Source organism: Zeus faber, assembly GCF_960531495.2.
Source record: "Zeus faber genome assembly, chromosome: 1".
NCBI lineage: Eukaryota > Metazoa > Chordata > Actinopteri > Zeiformes > Zeidae > Zeus > Zeus faber.
This window is the reverse complement of record NC_137193.1, coordinates 25,121,935-25,141,683: the sequence shown is the minus strand read 5'-3', so window position 1 is coordinate 25,141,683 and position 19,749 is coordinate 25,121,935. Positions and strand designations below refer to the sequence as shown.

Below are 19,749 nucleotides of genomic sequence, written 5' to 3'. Positions count from 1 at the left end.
GTGTGTGTGTGCGCGTGCTTGTTAGCCGTCAACTCCTAATGTACAAACCCAGTGCATTTTCTGATAGACCTCAATGAGGTCCGTCCTAAGTACAACAAATAAACAAACCAAAAAATAAAATAAAAAATACTGCTCGAAGGTATAAAATAAGATGTCTCACTTTTGGATACGTATATACACAAAGACTGGTACACAGGGTGTGTCGGCTCATCCCTGTCGGGAGAGGCAGCGTATGAAAAGTGTCCGTACCGTCCAACGAGTGGGGATGACATAATCTGTGCGGTGTCGGGATGAGTACAAAATTAATATATACTTCTTTACAACAGCAGTCATGGGTGCAGAAATACAACATACAAAAGCCCCCCCCCCCCCAAAAAAAAAGACCCTGTATAAAATATGAGCTTAATTTAAATCTTTTAAATACTGTACATGTCACATAGAATTTCAGAGCTACAGTAGGTGGCAGTGGCACCTTTAAGTACAAGGCAAAAATAATTTCCTAGAATGCTAAAAATATCAATATTAATCAAACAAACCCCCAAATTAAAACACATAAGGGGATATTCCAACAATTTTAAAGATTGTACTCCCGAGTGTAAATCGCCATCACCTCGGCTCATTAATATGGTCCATATTTTTAATATGCGTTACAATATCTAATGTCACTCAGGATTTCTTAGTACAGTAAGGTAGAATTGGCATTTAAAATGAAACCCAGTCAGTTGTTGAAAAGTTGAAAACAAAAATAAAAATACAAATAAATCAATAAATAGCTCAGTATATAACTTATCGAACCACAATAGAGACAAATTAAGGCGAAAGAGACAGAATTCTCAGCTGATGGAATAAACCTTAACATCTTCCGCCATGTGGACGGAGTGTGCTGCGGGATCCTTCCAGAGCATCAGGAAGTACGAGACGAGGAGCGGCGCGTCCGTCCACGTGGGATTCGGCCAAAACGGAACGAGGACAAGGAGACACGTGTTGAAATGAGAGGACCTGTTTGTTCTTTTTCTTCTTTTTTTTTTTTTTTAATCCACCTATCCTGCTCCTCTGTATTATCAAGTGGATTTATTGTGAACTATAGTGTTTTTTCCATTTTTGAACTGCCTTCTATTTTTTTTTGCATTGTGTTTAGAAAGGTGTGGGCCCACGTTTCGGGTGGGCTCTCTCCTCTTCAGTGTACGACTTTTTTTTTTTTTTTTTTTTTTTAAACCACAGTAGCCAGGGGACTGCAGAGCCAGTTAAAACATGACCGGGGCCTTCCCTGGGCTCTGTCCTTCTACCCCGAGGCTCCCGTCAGGCGCCGGGCGTGGCCGAGCTGCCCCAGTTGAGCAGCAGGACCAGCAGGGCCACCATCGCCGTCCCCGCCAGCCTCCTCAGCAGCGCCGTGCTGTCTTTGGGGATGACCACCTGCGCCAGGTCGTTGGTGATGAGCGAGATCTCGTGAGCCACGCAGACAAAGACGAAGGTGCTGACGAGGATGTTGAGCGACGGGTTCCCCGGGATCAGGACCAGGATGCCCCTGGTGTCGGCCGCCAGCCAGATGTGGTATTGGCAGATGAACAGCTGGAAGAGACAGAATAATGGGGAAAACCAACACTGTGAATGTGTTTTCACTGTAACAATGAAGACTGATAGAAGAGGCAGTGTGCTTTTTAAGACCTATTTAAGATACATTTTACAACTCATTTGTGGACCAATAAAACCCTTCTCATATTTAATAGTATTGCAGGTAAGTACTATATATTTGGTATAAGGCATAGGTAGGTATTGGTAGAAATATGAACTAGAGGACTCTATGTGCCGTTATAATAATAATAAACATAATTGCTGTGTGCTGACCAGCCATAGAGTGCTGCGGCCAGGGAGAGAGTGGAGGGAGGACTGGCACTCCTACTGTACGATTGGCTGTTTGTGTGCCATGGTTGTCTCTCTGCTCTGTATGATTGGCCTTTCGTGTCACATGGTTAAAGTGACGTATTTACGGAGGTTTACGAAGGTAATTGAACTTCCTTAATTTAAGTAGACTTTAGGAATCCTTTCCTTGGATCACATTTGCGATAGGTTATGTTTCCGTGAAATACGAAAAAAGGTTGGCATATTTATGTGACTAATGACAATTTCACGGGTTCTTTTTTCCAACGTGTTCCTGGTACATGAACACATCTCTCATTCGCACAGTCGAGTGGACTCGATGTGGTGACGAGATTTGTGTTTTTTCATGAATCTGGCAAAACAAGGACCAAAGAGATCAAATCTAAATCGAACATACCCACAGACATCTACAACAGAGCAATGGACTGTGTACCGCGCACTGGACATGGTGCGAATAGACATTGTGAACTATAACCTGTACATTTATAGTAAATAGTATGATGACGTCATAAAGCGTCCTACTCTGAAACTGCTGTCGTTCCATTCGTTTTCCAATGTTGCCGGGTCGTGATGCACGATCACCTGGATACTTGGGGTCAATCTTGGTCGGGTTTTCACTCATTTCTGCTCTGTATGTGGATCGATTTGGTATGAAACTTGAACCACGACATGTTTGCGATGTCCTGGTTCTAATGAGATGTCAACGCTATTCATGGCTTCTGCCGTTGTTCTGTTCCAGATAGTTTTAGCCCAAATAATTCAGAGGAAAATGATCGAACAATAACAAAAGGGGGTCCAGACAACTAATTATTATTACTACTACTACTACTACTACTACTACTACTACTACTACTACTACTACTATTATTATTATTATTATTATTATTATTATTATTATTATTCCTTCAGGTTAGATAGTCAAATAAGGGAATTAGAACTGGAATAAATCTAATGATTTTTAGGATTTTCTACAGATAAGCATGAAGAAAGAGCTGTATAGAGAGCGGGCGTAGCCAGGAATGTTCCTGATCAGAATGAAGGCCAAGATCTGCGGTGGAGAGAGCAGGCAGGCTATTCGGTTTAGGTATTCGGATCAGCGGCACGCTTCAGGTTCTAGAACGTCAGAAAGGTTGGACTCTGATGCAGAACAACTTGAACCATGGTGAAGCAAAAGGACTATTTTATGAATTTCAAGGCCTAGGATTTATAAAACTGAATATAAGACATCCTTAGCCTGCCCTGCAGACACCCTAGTGCGTGTACCAGACACAGAAAAATGATTAGATAACAGAAGAAACATCTTTGTGCACGTGTATCGTCTCGCATGCAAAACCGACTGACAAAGGAGTTTGGAAAGCACGTCGTCAACGTACAGCAACCAAGGGCGGAAACACCCAACCTTCCGCTAAGCTTGAGCCGTCTTACCTCCAAGGAGATTTTGCCGAACCAGGCGAAGAAAGAGCTGTATAGAGAGCGGGCGTAGCCAGGAATGTTCCTGATCAGAATGAAGGCCAAGATCTGCGGTGGAGAGAGCAGGCAGGCAGGCTTGACATTAAGCTTTTTAGGCCACTTGCCCTTCAGGCAAGGTATAAGCCACCAGTCACAGCATGTACACAGACGCTGGCATCATGAGATGCTTAAACTTTGTAAGCTTTATAAGTTTATAAGTTACAATTCAGATCCAGCACGGAAGAACAAGCACCAGAGGAACTCAGGCTAAAGGACTATTATACGACTTCAACTGATGACTCCATAGATATAGATCTCTCAGATGACTATCAGACAAAAAATCTGTCTTATTTTGTTTCTCCAATTAAAATAAAGAGCACTTTCCCAACAGTGTCTTTAATCTGGATAATATTATCTCCTGACAAGAACGAGGGCACCTCCCTTGTTATTGAGAGTTAATCCCCCCCGGCTACGTCCTTAACTAGGATAATCAGAGCTAAGGCCACATCAAGAGGGATTAGAAGGAGGCTCAGGGCATCGCGCTGAAAGATGATTTCTTAACTCTTATTGAGCAAAAGGAGAGCGCCAAGCCGGAAGTGGAGGAATCAATAGCTCCAATAGCTTCGAGGTAAATATTTGATTGAAAGATCAATTCTCTTACAGTATTAGAGTAGATATTGACTGAAGGCAGGGGCAAAGAAATGGACAGAAAGGAGGGGAGAGCAGCAGAGGAATGTACCTGGACCACAGAGATGTAAGGATGCATTCTGTTGCACTCCGTTTTGTTTTTGCAGCTGCTGGCCCATATGGAGTAAGCCTGCGACGATGAGAGAGGAGAGCAAACGGTTAGCAAATTGAACCTCTGGCAAGCACAAATGACAGGACACACGAGGACAAAAGAGATCATCAGTTAGCCCTTGAGCAAGGCACTTGATCCTTAAATGCCCCGGAAGCGGCAAAGCAACCATTTGGAAGTAGCTGTGGTGACTGGTGGGCCAGGTGATACTACACCACAGAGCTGCGGCTTAACCTATACGCAAGATTGCTCTTTTAGAAAACTACATTAAAGTGGAAATCCATAAGTTCGTCTTAGTCGTAGAATTCAAAATTGCAGAGTTTCTCTTTCTTCCCAATATCCAGATGGTCACGTTCTTTTCTCTATAAAGTTTGCCTTTCTTCTTCTTCTCGATTGATTTTGGGCCTTTTCCTGGTTACTTGAGGTAGTGGGGATACACTTTGCTCTTAGGGTGCTGTTCTTTTTGTGAATGTTCATCCATAGCAACAGTTTACTGACCACAACTCGCTATGTTGATTTGAAAAATTTACCGCGGCTGCTTCTAACTTCTTGTGGTGGAGGACCATGCGACCAACAATGACATAGAGGAGCTCTTGTATGACGCAAATACACTGAAAGACTGTTTCTTAAAAAGTGCCAGCTAAATAGATAAATATCACTAATGGGCCTATTCTGAACAAAATAACTATACGGATTACCACTTTAAAGGTTAGTATCAAATTAACTCTCTTATATTATCATAGGACTCTCTCATAAGGATTAGCATTATTAGGAGCAAAATAAAATACAACCACATGAAATGTAAAGCATCAGGCAACCAGCCCGATGGAGAACCATTTATTGTCGCAATGTAGTCAGCAAATAGGCCCCCTTCCCCCAGACTTACCATGAAGGAGAGCACAGAGAGGAACATAAGAATTTTGGAAATCCTGCTTTGGAAGAGGGCCTCCCCTCTACCTTCGGACAGCGCCTGGCACTTCTGGAGCACCAGGTAGACAAAGGCAAACAGCATCCCATGAATCACCGCCTGCAGCACAACAGACCATACACGTGTGATGATGGAGGCAAGCTGCGCTTCCCCCTCCCTTGTTTGGGGTGGAGTTTAGTGTCGGCTCGAGGTCCAATTGTCTTTTATTTCAGTACATAAAAAGCTTTATTTGCTTTAACAACTCACGTCTGCATTAAACCGACTACAGCCAGTTAGGACATGCTGCATATTTGACTTACAAATCGGTCCAGCTTCCATCGGAACCACCACTCGTGGACGCTTCCGTTCAGCTCAAACAGTTTGGAGATGGGCCACACAGAGAAGATGCTCTGAAAGAAACCCTGGAGACACAGAGGCAGAACATGAGCTCAGACAGAACATCTGCTAGTTTTTGTTCTGCTGATGGAACACAATAAACCTCTCATTGGAATATGGTTTAGCTCACCTCCGAGTAGGCAAAGTAGTAAATGAACAAGAGGAGGCCAAGTAATTTAGCCAACACCCCAAGGTACCACATGCACCACATGCTACCTGTTCAAAAACACAAAAGACAGTTATTAGGAAACACTATTTTCAAAAATGTATTATTTTTGACAAATTCACAGGATGTTTCAAGATCATTTTTAAGCATATGCAACTGCATGAAGAATTTTCTTGTGCATGAGTTAAAGCCCTTTCACACTGAACATGAACTTCGGCGAACAGTACAACATTTGCATGCAGCAGGAAGATAGTGAAAGCGTTTGAATCTTCCTTTTCAGTCAAGGGTAAAACTGAGAGCTAAAACCCAAGCGGAAACTATCATCTATCCACTAAGTTCCACTGGGAACTACACCAGCTATGGTCAACTCCAAAACTAGAAGCATAAATCACATTTAGTCTCTTAAGCACAAAACAAAGGAGACTCTTCGCTGAGCGTGAGGTATTTTTTTTTTTTTAAGCCTTACTGTTGGCCTTCTTCTGGAGGATCTGAGGCCACATGGCCAGCGTGGCGTAGATGACCACAAACCAGAAGGTGACCAGGGGCACGAAGTAGTAGAACTGGTACGGTCTGTCCATCACCACGCACAGCACCAGCACTAAGAAGTTGAGACGGAACAGCACCTGACACACACACACACACACACACACACACACACACACACACACACACACACACACACACACACACACACACACACACACACACACACACACACACACACACACACACACACACAACCAGTATACCTGAGTAAACTTTAGCAACACACACACCACCATAGACACGACCAATTATCCAAAGCACCACGGTACAGAGTATGATCCTTCTCAGTAAGAACTTCTTCATAAACGTATGAATTAAGTTCCGCTCTCACTGTCGGGCTTCTTATGGGATGCCGGTTCGAGTACAATGGCTGACTGCATATCCCAGGCTGTAAACCAACCTGGCACACTCTGTAGATTCCAAAATCTCCTTTGAGCCAGAAAAAGGAGAAGTGCCCATAGCCAGTCTGGAAGAGGTACGCTGCCACCAGCACCCGCACATGCATGTACACTGGAATGAACTGGGAGGAGAACGAGAGAACTTAGAAAATACAACAGGAACAGATAGAGGATATGTTTGTCATAATAATCTAAACATAATATAGCATATTTAGCATAACTGTTACAACAGCAATTATATTAGAGGTGGATGATATGGTAGAATCAAAATGAAGAGAGCTTTTTCTACTGTGGGAAATAATAGTAACAATTCCTGATGAAATCGTCCCTGTGTGTCCCTGTGTGTCCCTGTGTGTGTATGACTGGATTTCTATGCCCCACTCTATTTCTTTTAAAGAAACATCTTGGGCAAAATTTACAACTGCTCAAAAACTTCTTTCAGCAAGATTTTTACATTGTGGTTGAAGGGACAACATTGGTTTTGACGTGTAAATATCTGTATGTATGTATATACGCTTGCATGCAAAACTTTTGGAAGGGAGTTAGAAATGTGGATATTCTTTCAAAACAAATATTGCTTTATGCTTTTCATTGCAATGAAGGGATGGGGGGAATGGGTGGTGGTGGCATAGAGGACTCACAGCGCTGGCTCCAGATATGTGATAGATCAGGATGACCAGCTGCATCCAGCCCTTCCACTCATCCGTCTGTTCTCGGTTGAGTACTTTTGTCTGTGGGCCGCAGTCATGATATATAAATATGGAAGGAAAGGCAATAGAAGTCTGTAAATGCTAGAAACCATAGTGATTTATATAAATATGGAAGGAAAGGCAATAGAAGTCTGTAAATGCTAGAAACCATAGTGATTTAGCGAGTTTTATTTCAGAAGCCAGATAAAACTGAGGGCTAGGCGATATTGACCTTCTTTTAGTACTTTTCATCAATTATTTGGTGCTTCCATAAGATACTTACAGACAATAAATATTTGAGTCATTAGTTCTGTGGATATTATGACCAGAGAGTTAGAGGCATTGATTGGAACAGCTAGAACAGTTTTGGAAAATTGCATTATTTTTACTGTAGTGTTGCAGTTTAAGTGAACCTTTAATTATATTACGATAACTCAAATCCCAGATGATATCTAGTCTCATATCACAAATTGTTGATACATCACCAATCCCAATCCCAGTCTCACCTCCTTGCTGTTCTCGTTGAAGAACACTCCCAGAACGAAGATGTAGACCAGCGGGATGAAGAAGGTGGCGTGCGTGTAGAACTTCTGCTCTTTCATGAACACGTCGGCCCGGTCGCAAAGGTAAAAATAGGCCATGATGACGCCCATGCGGCAGAGGGCCTGGAAGGGGGCCTCAGGCCCTGGGGGGGCGGCCGCTATGGCGGGCTTCTTCTCCTCCAGGCTCTCCACGTCAGGGGGAACGGGGCGCCGGTGGCGGTTGTAGCCGAGGACGTTGAGGACTAGGAGGACGAGGGCCGAGCCCAGGAAAACACACGCTGACAGCTTCTGGAGGAGGTTGGGGGGTGGAAGCTTCTGGCAGCAGGAGCCGTCGATGGGCCTCAGGAGCTTGTTGCACACGGAGTTCATGAGAATCTGGGCTCCCTGGTGAAAGCAGAGGGACATTCAAACATGTTTAAATTAAAGGACCCATATCTTTGCAGTTTCTGCAAATAAATATGCTATATAGTCCAGTTAACAGCCCATTATATTCAAATGCCCTAACTTGATTGGGCATCTAGTGTTTCACACAGAATTTGATTTAATTTGAGGTGGTAGCTGACTGGGGGGTGGGTATCCCTGTTGCCGTTACACACAGGGATATATTTTTGTTTCGTTCGATAGGGAAATAAAAAACATTTAAAATAAAAACAAAATATTTTTATTTCATTTATTTAGAGGAATGGGACACGCGATCACGCCGTCTCCAATGTCTCCATTACGCATCGAGAGGGAGTCAGGTACGCAAATTGCTCCCCGATTGCTCTCCCTCAGAGGACCCAAAACGTATTTGCATTTGTGATCAATGATATATTATTTTCGAGGGCTTTAATGCGTGATCGGAATGACAGATGTATAGATCCGTGGCAATTTTTAATAATAGTAATATCCACTATTTTTGAGCTTTTTTTATGAACTAAACCCGTTTGTCCTTATTTACTTTTCATGTTGTTTTCACATGTTACATCTTAAAAAATAACTGACAGCTTGTATGAACCAATTCACTACAGACGTTATCTGTAGTGTAAACCTTCACAACCCGCCTCTTTTATGTGATTGGCTAAGCGACCGTAATATGACTTGACAAGTGCCTCTGCTGTTTGACTCTGGACCAAAGGATAGAAGGTGAGTCGCATGAGAGAGGAAAGAGGCAGCACAGAGGATTTCAAGCAGTGCACTCCAAACATTAATGTTTAGTGAAGGTGCGCGTGTGCCGCACTTGAGGGCAAATATTTCAATCGGCAGCTAAGGCAAGGTACCGGAATCTCTGTTGCGATTCGGTCCAGTAGATGCATATTCGATCCTATAGGAACGGGTGCCATAGAGGTACCGGGTTTTGGTACCCCCACGTTTTGACCATTTTAAATAGTAAAACAGTTAGAAAATGAATATGCAGCGGTCAACGTTGATATTGCGGCGGGCCGCCACAAATAAATCAATGTACAGTATGGGAAACACTGATATCTCAGAGAATGACAGAAGAGCCTCTCCCACCTCCTGTCTGGTTTCTCACCTCTCTAGGCTTTTTGCCGTGTCTAGGGGCAATTCAGGATAGACCTCAAACTTGGTGCAAAACCTGAATCGCTTGTTTTGTTGGTGATTCACATGTTAGACTTACATTAAGTAACTCAGTTACACCCTTAAAAAGCTTCCAAATGCAAAATGGCAGAAATAAACTAGACAAACTCTGGTGAAATTATACAAACTATTCTTTAGGAAACCTCTTATTAATAATAATAATAATAATAATAATAATAATAATAATAATAATGAATATAGCTGCAGGCAGCAATACACAGGGTCCAGTATCGACACCAATACAATTTTTAGAGTTCCCATGTAACGTAGCATTAGTTTGTGTGGTCGCTCCTCTTTACATCAGCATTACTAATAAAACAAGTTACAATTTTCAGAGTTTCCCTTGAACTCAGCATCAACTGACGTAATGACGCGGTGACACCAGTTTTCTGAGTCCTGGTGACATGCAGAATTAGTAATACAAGCCAATACAGTTGTTGCGTGTTATACTTTATCCTTAAAATTAGAACTCGGCTGTCTACTACCTCTGGTCCACAGAGTCCTGCCTCACGGTGTTTCTGTGGAAGGGAAATCACTCCGTGTGGAAGTTTCCAACAACACGGTTCCATTCAAACAAATTAAAACACTGTATGTCCCTCAGAGACATTTCATTAACTTTTTAAACTTTTGGGACTAAAATAAAACGGACATGATTCGGACACGTTGCTCTGGAACTGCAAGCAAACTCCATGTGTGAGGACACAAACACAGAATAGGTTTGCGACTGCTACAGTTTGTATGTTATGATTGGCTCAAATGCCGCAAAATACAGAGGGACACAGCAGCGGCTTAGATGCGAACAGAATGCGTTTATGTTTACAGAAAATGGCAAAAAAGATCAATATTAAATGAAAAGCCATGCCAACGTCAAGCAGGTAAGGAGATACACACAAACGCTCTCACACACGCACGCACATAATCTGCAACCCTGACAGAGTGATGGAGTCCACACTAGGTAGCTCGCACGTTCGCAAGCCCGAAAATGCCAAGAAGAAAAATGTCCAGAACTACCAGCACACTTACATATCCACATACTTCCTGGTCAGATAAAAAGGGGTGTCCCGCTCTCAACTCATTAGTTTCTGCCGACCTAGGGCCATGGGCAATGCTTTCTTTTAGTATGAGCAGGAATTATGGGATATATAACAGGAAGATAAACCAATTAGAGTACGACCTACCACATCCATGGTGCTCTCGGGCAAGTGCAGGCCGTCAGCTGCTTGAGCGATGGTTTCCATGGCAGCCTGACGTGAAGCGGCCAAGAGCTTGACTCTGACTCGGCCGTTCTGCTTGCTGCCGTTCAGCGCGTCCGCAGCCGCCTCGTTGTACAGCTGCAGCTGATGGTTGGTGATCATCTTTCTGGCCTCGCTTAGCGCATCTTCCTGCACAGGGTCTAAAGGGGCGGATACAAGGGGTTGTTTTTAAGAGCCAATAAGCATAGAGGGGTTACCCGTGAATAGAAAGGACGAACGAGGTGTCAACAAGGCACTCTGGTGTGAAAGAGATGTGGTGGGTAAATTAAGGTGACGACAAAGAACACGAAGAGTATCTTCACGAAAAGCTGAGATCACCTTGTAGAACCCAGTAGACTTCCGCTTCCTCCGCCAGCCTCTCCAGAGGGGCGGCCATGGCCGTCAGGTTGACTTTGTACTGCTGCAGGGTCTCACTGCTGCCGCTGTGCAGCTTGATGGACCACTGGCGGATAAGAGATGGAAACAATCAACATCACGTAGAACCCGCTGCATTCTTGATTCTCATGGAATGCGAGATTGTGCGATTTCAACTGCGTACCGAGGCAGCTCCGACGACGATGACATCTGGCTTTTCTGAGAGTTCCTGTAAGACAGAAGAAGCATCACACAAAAAGAAAATCTCTTTTCATACAAATCCAGATGGTTAAATGACTTGAGTGTGTTATGTGACATCCTCTACACGTAAATACCCCTGTTCGCTGTGGGGAGGAAGCTTTATAAACATATATGCCAACCTGTGTCCACGATATTAAGCGCTCCTTCATCGAGTTATTTGCTTCTGGATGCCAAAAAAAGTCCTAGAAACAAAACAGGAAGTAACAAGTTTTAAAAAGAGCGCAAATAATCGATTTACTATACTTTTGTAAGCTTCAGAATAATGGCAGTTGGAAAAGTTAAAAGGCATTGAGAAAGATCCCACCACATGGACTGAGACAGTCTCATCTTCAAAGGGAATGTCCTCATGCTATATACAAGATAGAGGGTAAAAGAATGACAGAGGAAAACCAGTTAATCATATCAGTTTTTTTTTTTTAATTGATGCCTAAAATTACAGCACTTAAGTTGCTACTGTTATAAATAATCATCATTCACACAAACTCCTTGATGTAGAATTTGATTAATTATGCGGTAAAATGTACGATAAATGTTGCTGCCATTCTGTACCTTCTTACCACCTTCCCGTCGCCCTGGGTCGATAAGTTTGATGAAGGAGTAAAATAGCTGCCTGATTCTGGAGTCACCGACAAAGGCCACCCTCTTTTCAGTAAGGCAGCTCTTGGCTTCGCTGTATACAGAATAAAATCAATACCAGAAGTCGGATTAGTCATACTCTACAGATAAATGCAGATGGCGAGCATTATGTATTGTGGTGAATTATTATCTCTAATGCAACTTCGATTTCTTACTGTTAATGAGTGATATTATCAGCTAGGGCTGGGCAATATATTGATACAATATCGTTATCATGATATGACAAGATATTGTCTGGGATTTTTGTTATCGCAATATTGAGATATAGTTAATGTCGTTGTTTTAAAGGCTGCATTACAGTAAAATATTGCAATTTTTCAACTGTTCTAATCAATGCCTCTGCCTGCTTGGTTAGAATATCCACATTACTAATCACTGTTTTTTAGGTCATTATTTTGTGTGAATATCTCATAAAGCACCAATAGTCATCCAAGACATAGTGTTAAATCATCATTATCAAGGAAGAAAACTTAACTACTTTGTCAGAGCAAGTAGGCCTGTATTTTTGTTCTGTTTATATTTGTATTGTTATTAGCATAATCGTGTATTTTGTGAAGCAGGAGTGGGAAAACCTGTAATTCTACTTGAAAGCAACTGAAGGAGCCTTCTCAGAGATAGGCCTATTTTAATTTATATAGGCTATTTATTTTATATAATTTTTCATTTACATGTTGATATATTGTGCAGCTGTATATTCTCACAGGGATGTAAACCCTGTTTTTGCATTTTATTTTGATCACAATCTTTTCGGATAAAAGTGCTTGTGACATCATCTCACATGTGGCTTTGTCCTAAAAATGAGCACAGCCCACTTTTAGAAAATACAAAGATATATATTGTGTATCGCCATTCAGCCTAAAAAAATGCAGAGATATTATTACTGGTCCATATCGCCCAGCCCTATTAACAGCTCAGTGGGCATTTTAATTCATGATTTGCACACACATTGCATATAGATCTTTAACAAAATACATTGAGATGCACACACTTTACTATAAACCCCCTCCCTCTCTACTGGTGTGTGTGACTCACATGCTTTTGTATTTGTGCATCATGCAACCATAAGGCTGCCATACGTTCTCCCCCAAGTAGCGTCCGCCGGATAGCAGCCATTCACACGAGTCCCCGCCTGAAAGCAAACGACAAAGAAGTGACCATTAAGGCCAAATTAACTAGTGAGGGAAACAAAACACTCTGCATTTGCGTGTGCAGCCCCCGCTCTGAAACCTGCAGCATCAATAGTACTCTGGCATGTCATTCAATTCTGTCAAAAGACTAGTGTATAATGCTGGGCGCAGCAAAATGAAGCCACCAAAGTCACATCATTTGTTGAATAGAAAACATGACGATTATAGCCGCCAGACAAGGATGAAGGTGGTGTGCAAAAAATAATTTGGCAACCAATTGTGATCTTGCAATAAATAAAACAAAGCAGATGCAGCTGCTGTGACAACACCTGAGTCTACAACTCCTGTGGTTGTTGAGTTTACTGAAAAATTAAGCAAACAGTTGAGTTGAAAAGGTGTTGATCGGTGTGTTTGCCCCTCAAAATCGGAACCAGCGACACAGAGAAAACTGAGGTTGCTTGCGCTAACGTTTTGGATGCTTTATTTTCCACATACATAACACGTGCAATGAAGTGATAATAGGGGGGACACTCCAACGGATGTGTAAAAGAACAAAGCAGGCAAAGTAATACATTAACAAATACATATGATAAATGTATTACTAATAACTCTACCTAAATCAGAAATAATATATAGAAAAAGGAAAAATGCATTGAACATGTTTGTGTGTGTACAATGTGCAACGGGGAAATGGGGGGTGGGGGGGTACAGAAACATTAATGAGGGAACACTGCATTTTTATCCAGACACAGCAGTGGCATATTTAGGCCTATCTAAATGATTAGCCTTGACTTAGCTCCGATTTCGACCTGAACTGTGTCAGGTCGAGCTTCTCGGCATCACCGCCGCACGTCCGAGACATGTAAACACAGCGCCCGTTAGCTAGCGGGTTAGCTACAGACGCTAACGTCACCTCCGCAGTGCAGGCGAGCCACTCACCTCCGTGGTACCGCGACGCCGTGTGGAACAGCAGCAGCAGCGTGACTATGGCCAGCGATATCAGCTTGGCATGTTTGATGGTGAAATACTGGTTTATTTCTCGTTTGCCTAGGCGGTAGGCCAGGACCGCCATCTTGGCTCCTCCATGACAACAGGCAGACTGGGACGCCGCGGAGCGCTCGGGGGCTCTGGGCGACGTGCGCGCGTCGGCGTCCGCGCTCCCGCCGACCGGCGTCGTTATTATGCTGCATTGGGTCGCCATTGAACCTCGGGAATCGGTACTTCCTACCGCCGAGCTAAAAGGTACTCCATTTCTTCTGCTCGGGGAAAACGTGGACACGTCGGCGAATGTGTGTTTGTTTGACAAGTTTTGCCAGCTACAAAACGCATTCCGACGTAAGATAAAAACAAACAGACGAGCTGAGGTCGAAGTCAGACGTGCTCCCAAATAAAACCCCATGCAGAGCGAACTTCGTTCGCTGTTACCCGGTGTGTCATTGCTGTGACGTAAGACCTGTCATCTCGGTCAACTGGAGCGATTTCGCCCGAAATTCCGTCCTGGATTTTCTAACTTTTATGATCACTAAACTGCAGGTCCAATGCCATTTTCTAAGTAGCAGGAAGAGTTTTTCCGAGTTCCGACCTCAATGGAACGCAGCATCGCTGCGGCTGGTACCAGAGGATCCTGCGCTCGCTCCTGCGCCGGATCCCCGCGGCGCTCAGGGGTCGATATGAGCCGGGGCCCGGGAGCTTTTTACCCGATCAAAACGAGTCTGCAGTGTCAGAGGAGGCGTAGCAAGTGACACAGATGTGCATCCGCCCTTCTGCAAACAGTGGAGCACTGTTTTTTTTTTTATTGCACCATCATATAGTGTGACTCGCTGCGTTGAAACTGTCCCTGATTGAACATTGACTTGGGAGTTTGCCCCCAGTCGGACTCTTTGGTGCTGCATTATCAACACCGCCTAGATAACAATGTATGAGGCCGTGTTGATGCCATATGACCCGCCATATAGAATAATTCCAGTCCTTGCAGCCACGGCCGTTAAACTATTTTTAAGGCATTTTTTTTTTTAATTTGACAAATTTTGTGACTAGGTAGTGCGAAGATGAAAGCTGGCCACCACGTACCGGGACATTAATTTATTAATGTATTCCAAACCATTTTGGGCTTTGCTTTTTGGTGTTAGAACAATGAACAATGTACATAACCTTAAATTGTGCTAATTTGGTTGATTTGGCCAATTTATCCCCCCCTATTTCCATTTGCACTGTTTCCAATCGCTCTAATTCTCTGGTTTGGACACGTGTGTAGGAGAGATGAGAGTCACATTGGGAGAAGGATGCTGAGGATGGAGCTGCCAGGCAAGAGGAAAAGAGGAAGGCCAGAGAGAAGGTTTATGGATGTGCTGAGGGAGGACATGCAGACGGTTGGTGTAAGGGAGGAAGAGGCGCGGAGCAGAAGGGATTGGAGGCAGATGATCTGCTGTGGCGACCCCCTACGGGAGCAGCTCAAAGAAGAAGAAAAGAAGAGATTGTTTTTAATTTATATTTTAGTCTTACAGACTTTCAGTGTCGAATCTCTCAGTATAAATACTGTTGACCATGGGGAACAAGCCGACAAAATCCACTGCTGTTTATGTTTTCTTTATCACCAACAGACAGACAAAAAACACCCAAATAAACTGAGAGGTGAAAAAAACTGCAGGTGGTGTTAACGCTGTTCCACTGCCCTCTAGTGTTTGTGAAGTGCCTTGATCTGAACGCAAGTGCTGAGTTGAGGGAAAACCTCAAGAAAAAGATATGTCCATGCCACAGGGTAAAGGATCTACTAAAGGAGTGATTGTCAAGGGAGGAAAAACCAAACAACAGCTATGATATAACTTCAAGACAGCCTAGTGTTGATGGCAGAAAGGAGGAGGAGGGCCAGAAGTCCAGGCTGTACGAAGTTTCAGCTGGTCCAATGTCCCCCACACACAGTCACAATACCCACTACTACCTCATTACTAAATCCTCTCCACCCCCCTTGTCACTTATTAGATGAAAGAATCTTATTTTATCATGAAACCCACCATGCTGCTCTGATTCATCCTCTGAATCAAAGAGGTCCCCATGCAACCATTTTCATCACTCAACAAGTGTAAAAACTGCCACAATCTGCATATTGGATCTAACTCAAATAAATGCATGCGTCACTAAAATTCAAGCCTTGGTCTAAATCACACCAATTTATTTGGATGCAAAAGCTGTATTATGCAAGGAAAAGCAATACCAGAAGATGCATATTTACAAGAAACAATGTAAGTTAGTAATCATACATTGGCATCAACAATGTCAATAGAAATATTACTGTACATATTTTTCGTGTGCTGGTTGAAGAGTAACAAATAAGGGGGATACCTAATGTAGATATGGATGTGCTTTACAAATTTTAGGTGTTTTGGTCAATGATTCTAGGTAAAATTATCCAAACAGTGACAGACTTCCAATTTCGATTGGTTGTGTCATCAAAACACAAAAGCACTTTAGTCACTGAATAATGTGTTTGGGAACATTGGACATGCTTTATTTCAGAACTTTTCACAATTTATTTAAACATCTCACATATACAAAATAGGTACAATAAACTTTGTGGTGGTGTGTCTTTTGAGAGAGAGAGAGAGAGAGAAAGAGGCCGCTTAAAACAAAGAAACCATTCAGATTTTATCGAAATGTGCTGTCAGCATGAACACCGGGTGTGGGATTTGAAGAGTAAAAAGAAAAACTTGACAAAAAAAAAACCAAACAAAGCAAAAAACAAACCAAAACAAATTAAAAAAAAATAAAAAATAAAAACAACTGGAATAAAACCCCAAACCAGACAAAACATCAGATTTAGGAACATTCCACCTGCTTAAATTGGGGGAAGTATCGGGAGAGACGTGAGCTAGACTCCTCACATGTCAATACAAAGTAATACAGTGAAAGAGTGGTTAGCACCATAGATCTCTGCTTCAAGTAGTTGAGCACCTTCCAATACGGGACGGAGCTTGAAGCCTCCGAACCCAGAACATCTCGGTCACGGAACCAGGTTTTGTCAAAAAGCATTTTCTCTGAAGTACAGGCATGAGGTAGTTTAAACCTTTTTTTCATGGAAATTGTGGTTTTAAACCTCCTCTTTGGAAGATATACAAAGACCACAACGTGATGCATACTTTCAGCGTTTTTATTACACTTCTTTTATTTTGTACAAAATGATGACATGATGTCCCACAACAAGATGTTTTCCCGCGTCCCTCTGGGTTGGCTGTATTAATTTGCATTGCACAAACGCTCCATTCAGTCCGTTCAGTCCGCTCCGATAGTTGCCCAGCTTAAGCAAGTGGATGCGCAGAGAGGAATCAGCATTCAGTATAAAAAAAAACAACAAAGAAAGAAGGGCAGGGATTTTGTTTTTTCTTTCTTTCTCTCTTTTTTGGTGTTAATTTAACATGAGTCTATTTATTTGAAACAGACTGGGCCAATGTCCAAACCAAACTCCTGATCAGCTCCACCAATGTCCAAAGGTGCAATGTCGAGGATGGGCAGGCGAGATGGTTTATTTGTTCTGTACTCGATGACTGTCTTGCTCCATTCGCCAGTGTGTCTCTGCAGTGGGAAGAGGAAGAAAGAGAGAGAGAGAGAGAGAGAGAGAGAGAGAGAGAGAGAGAGAGAGAGAGGTTTCAGAACGGCACAGCAAAATGATTCATAGCATACAATAATGGCTGTTTTTACAGGTATGGAAGTTTGGACTAAATCATATCTAACAATAAAAACCTTTGGGTGTCCCAGAGATAAAGAAAATCGTATTTAATGTAGTCCGTGGCCTAATGGCTATCAAATTGAGGGTTGAGTACCACTATATCGATCAAATAACTAATAACTGTCAAATAACGAAAGAGAGCGAGGAACCACTCACAGTGCAGCCATCCTCCAGCACGGAGAAGGTGAAGCGGCTGTTGCCCTCGGCTCTCAGCTCCACGTCGTTGGAGCCCTGGAGCAGCACGGCCTTCTTCAGGTTGCCGCTCTCGCCATCCATGTAGGCCACGCTGTTCTTGCAGTGGTAGGTGATGTTCTGGCTGGCCTGGTTGGACAGCAGGCGCATGAAGGCCAGTTGGGTGGCCATGCTCTGTGCGCTGAGGGTCTCATCGTTGTAGGTGAACTGCAAGGGGGAAAGAATGAAGAGTTAGTTCTGGGGCTACTGTGACCAGGGCTTTCAGAATCGTTTATCTTTTCCAGCCCCATGTGTCTCTCACCTCGGAGCCACCGTTGATGGTCTCTCCGAACCAGACGTGCTTGCCGGTCTGGGCGCTTCTGTACCAATTCTTGTGGGCGATGCTCTCGGGGTGGGCGTAGATGCAGGTCTCGCGGGTGGAGAAGTCGCAGAAGACCTTGATGGCATCATTGGTGCAGCCCTGGTTGGGGTCAATCCAGTAGAATCCTACAGGTGGGAGGTTCAGGTTCAGTACAGCGCAAGGGAGATGAAGTGAACGCAACAGAATGTATGACGGTCAAGAGTTTTTCTGGCTTTTCCCATTGTATGGACCAGGATCCACTGTTACAGACCAAAGGCCCTCCCATCTTACCGTTGCTCCATTCAGGGTGTGCCAGCCTGATGTCACGGCAGGTGCGGGCGGGATTCTTCCTGGATCCCTCGGGAGTGAGCAGGTTCTCGATCTGTGTGTTGAGGGACTTGATGGTGGCATCAACCTCGTAGTCCTTGGCCCTCAGGGAAGGCTGGTCAGCTCTGTACTCGTCGAATCCACCAGAGACGTCATATCCGCCACCGGCGGGGCCGGCAGGTCCGGGAAGACCGGGAGATCCAGGAGGACCCTGCGGGTTATTCACAAATGTTCAGGTGAGAGGGCGGAAGGAAGAGTTACTCATATAGACACACAAATGCTATCAGAAAAGGGAATCTTGACCCAACATGTGTTTCAGAATGGCTGTCAGATTAAGCTTAAGTCAACAAAGGTTATAATTTGGAACCATGCTTTGTGGCACACTGGAGACCAGTACAAACTTTGAACTATGTGTAAGAAGATTTGAGGTAATTTTTGTTAATGTGTGTGAAAACATGGAGGTAGGTAGATGTGCTCACAGCAGGTCCAACGTATCCAGGGGGTCCACGAGCGCCAGGACTACCAAGAGTACCATGTCCACCAGATCTGCCATCTTTGCCAGGGGGTCCGTGGGGTCCAGAGGGTCCCTGAAATAGAAACAAACAGATATTTAAATCTTTGGTTTACTTAGATCCTTTACCAGGGATGAGTAAAGATTTGGGTATGGGGGTGAAGCCTCTCTTGATGAAAAAAGAACTCACTCTGGGTCCAGCGGGTCCAGAAGGTCCAGCAGATCCAGTGTCACCAGAAGCTCCCTGTGGGGAGCAAAACCAAAACGTCAGATGACACCAAAACAATAACGAGAGGTTTGTTTTGTTCTCTACTTCATAAATGGCCTTTTGGTGAATATAAATTAATGAATAACAGCAATACAAAGAAAATGTCCAAAGTGTGGGTGGCCACTCACAGAGGGTCCAGGCATTCCCTGGAGACCAGCGTGTCCACGCAGACCCTTCATGCCTCTGTCTCCTTTTTCTCCAGCCACTCCCTTCTCACCACGAGGTCCAGCAGGTCCCTGTGACATACACACACACACACACACGTGCAAACGCATTTACAGTTAGTCAGAAGGTATCATTGGTTTGGAACGTTTAATTGGTGCCTACTATAAACTTTCATACTTACAGGTGCACCTCTAGCTCCAGCTTGCCCAGCAGGTCCAAGAGCTCCGCCTGGGCCCTAGAGGGAACGAAA

General features: G+C 43.6%; 2 protein-coding genes across 2 annotated transcripts in view; both read right to left on the bottom strand.

Annotated features, from left to right (window-relative positions):
- Positions 1–406: 406 nt before the first annotated feature.
- casd1 (CAS1 domain containing 1) lies at positions 407–14,052 on the bottom strand. Its single transcript, XM_079997147.1, has 18 exons — positions 13,916–14,052; positions 12,882–12,978; positions 11,763–11,883; positions 11,518–11,562; positions 11,333–11,395; positions 11,137–11,181; positions 10,917–11,040; positions 10,524–10,738; positions 7,732–8,151; positions 7,178–7,267; positions 6,539–6,658; positions 6,059–6,215; positions 5,557–5,642; positions 5,351–5,452; positions 5,010–5,150; positions 4,067–4,144; positions 3,304–3,396; positions 407–1,569 (listed from the first exon to the last, which is right to left on the bottom strand). The coding sequence occupies exons 1-18, from the start codon at positions 14,046–14,048 to the stop codon at positions 1,300–1,302; spliced, it is 2,400 nt and encodes a 799-aa protein (XP_079853273.1). The 5' UTR covers positions 14,049–14,052; the 3' UTR covers positions 407–1,299.
- Positions 14,053–17,104: 3,052 nt separating this feature from the next.
- col1a2 (collagen, type I, alpha 2) overlaps positions 17,105–19,749 on the bottom strand; it is an 83,181-nt gene continuing 80,536 nt past the window's right edge. The window contains exons 42-49 of the mRNA XM_080004157.1: positions 19,681–19,734; positions 19,463–19,570; positions 19,257–19,310; positions 19,035–19,142; positions 18,520–18,766; positions 18,190–18,374; positions 17,853–18,095; positions 17,105–17,542 (exon numbers count right to left, since the gene is read on the bottom strand). Coding sequence (XP_079860283.1) covers positions 17,396–17,542; positions 17,853–18,095; positions 18,190–18,374; positions 18,520–18,766; positions 19,035–19,142; positions 19,257–19,310; positions 19,463–19,570; positions 19,681–19,734 — 1,146 coding nt within the window. The 3' untranslated portion in view covers positions 17,105–17,395. The remainder of the gene's footprint in view (positions 17,543–17,852; positions 18,096–18,189; positions 18,375–18,519; positions 18,767–19,034; positions 19,143–19,256; positions 19,311–19,462; positions 19,571–19,680; positions 19,735–19,749) is intronic.

Coding starts and splice junctions, on each gene's coding strand:
- casd1 (XM_079997147.1), bottom strand. CDS start 14,048: ATGGCGGTCCTGGCCTACCGCCTAGGCAAACGAGAAATAAACCAGTAT. Junction 6,659..7,177: donor ACATATCTGGAGCCAGCGCT/GTGAGTCCTCTA, acceptor TTCTCCTCCCAG/TTCATTCCAGTGTACATGCA. Junction 5,643..6,058: donor CCTCCAGAAGAAGGCCAACA/GTAAGGCTTAAA, acceptor GTTTTTGAACAG/GTAGCATGTGGTGCATGTGG.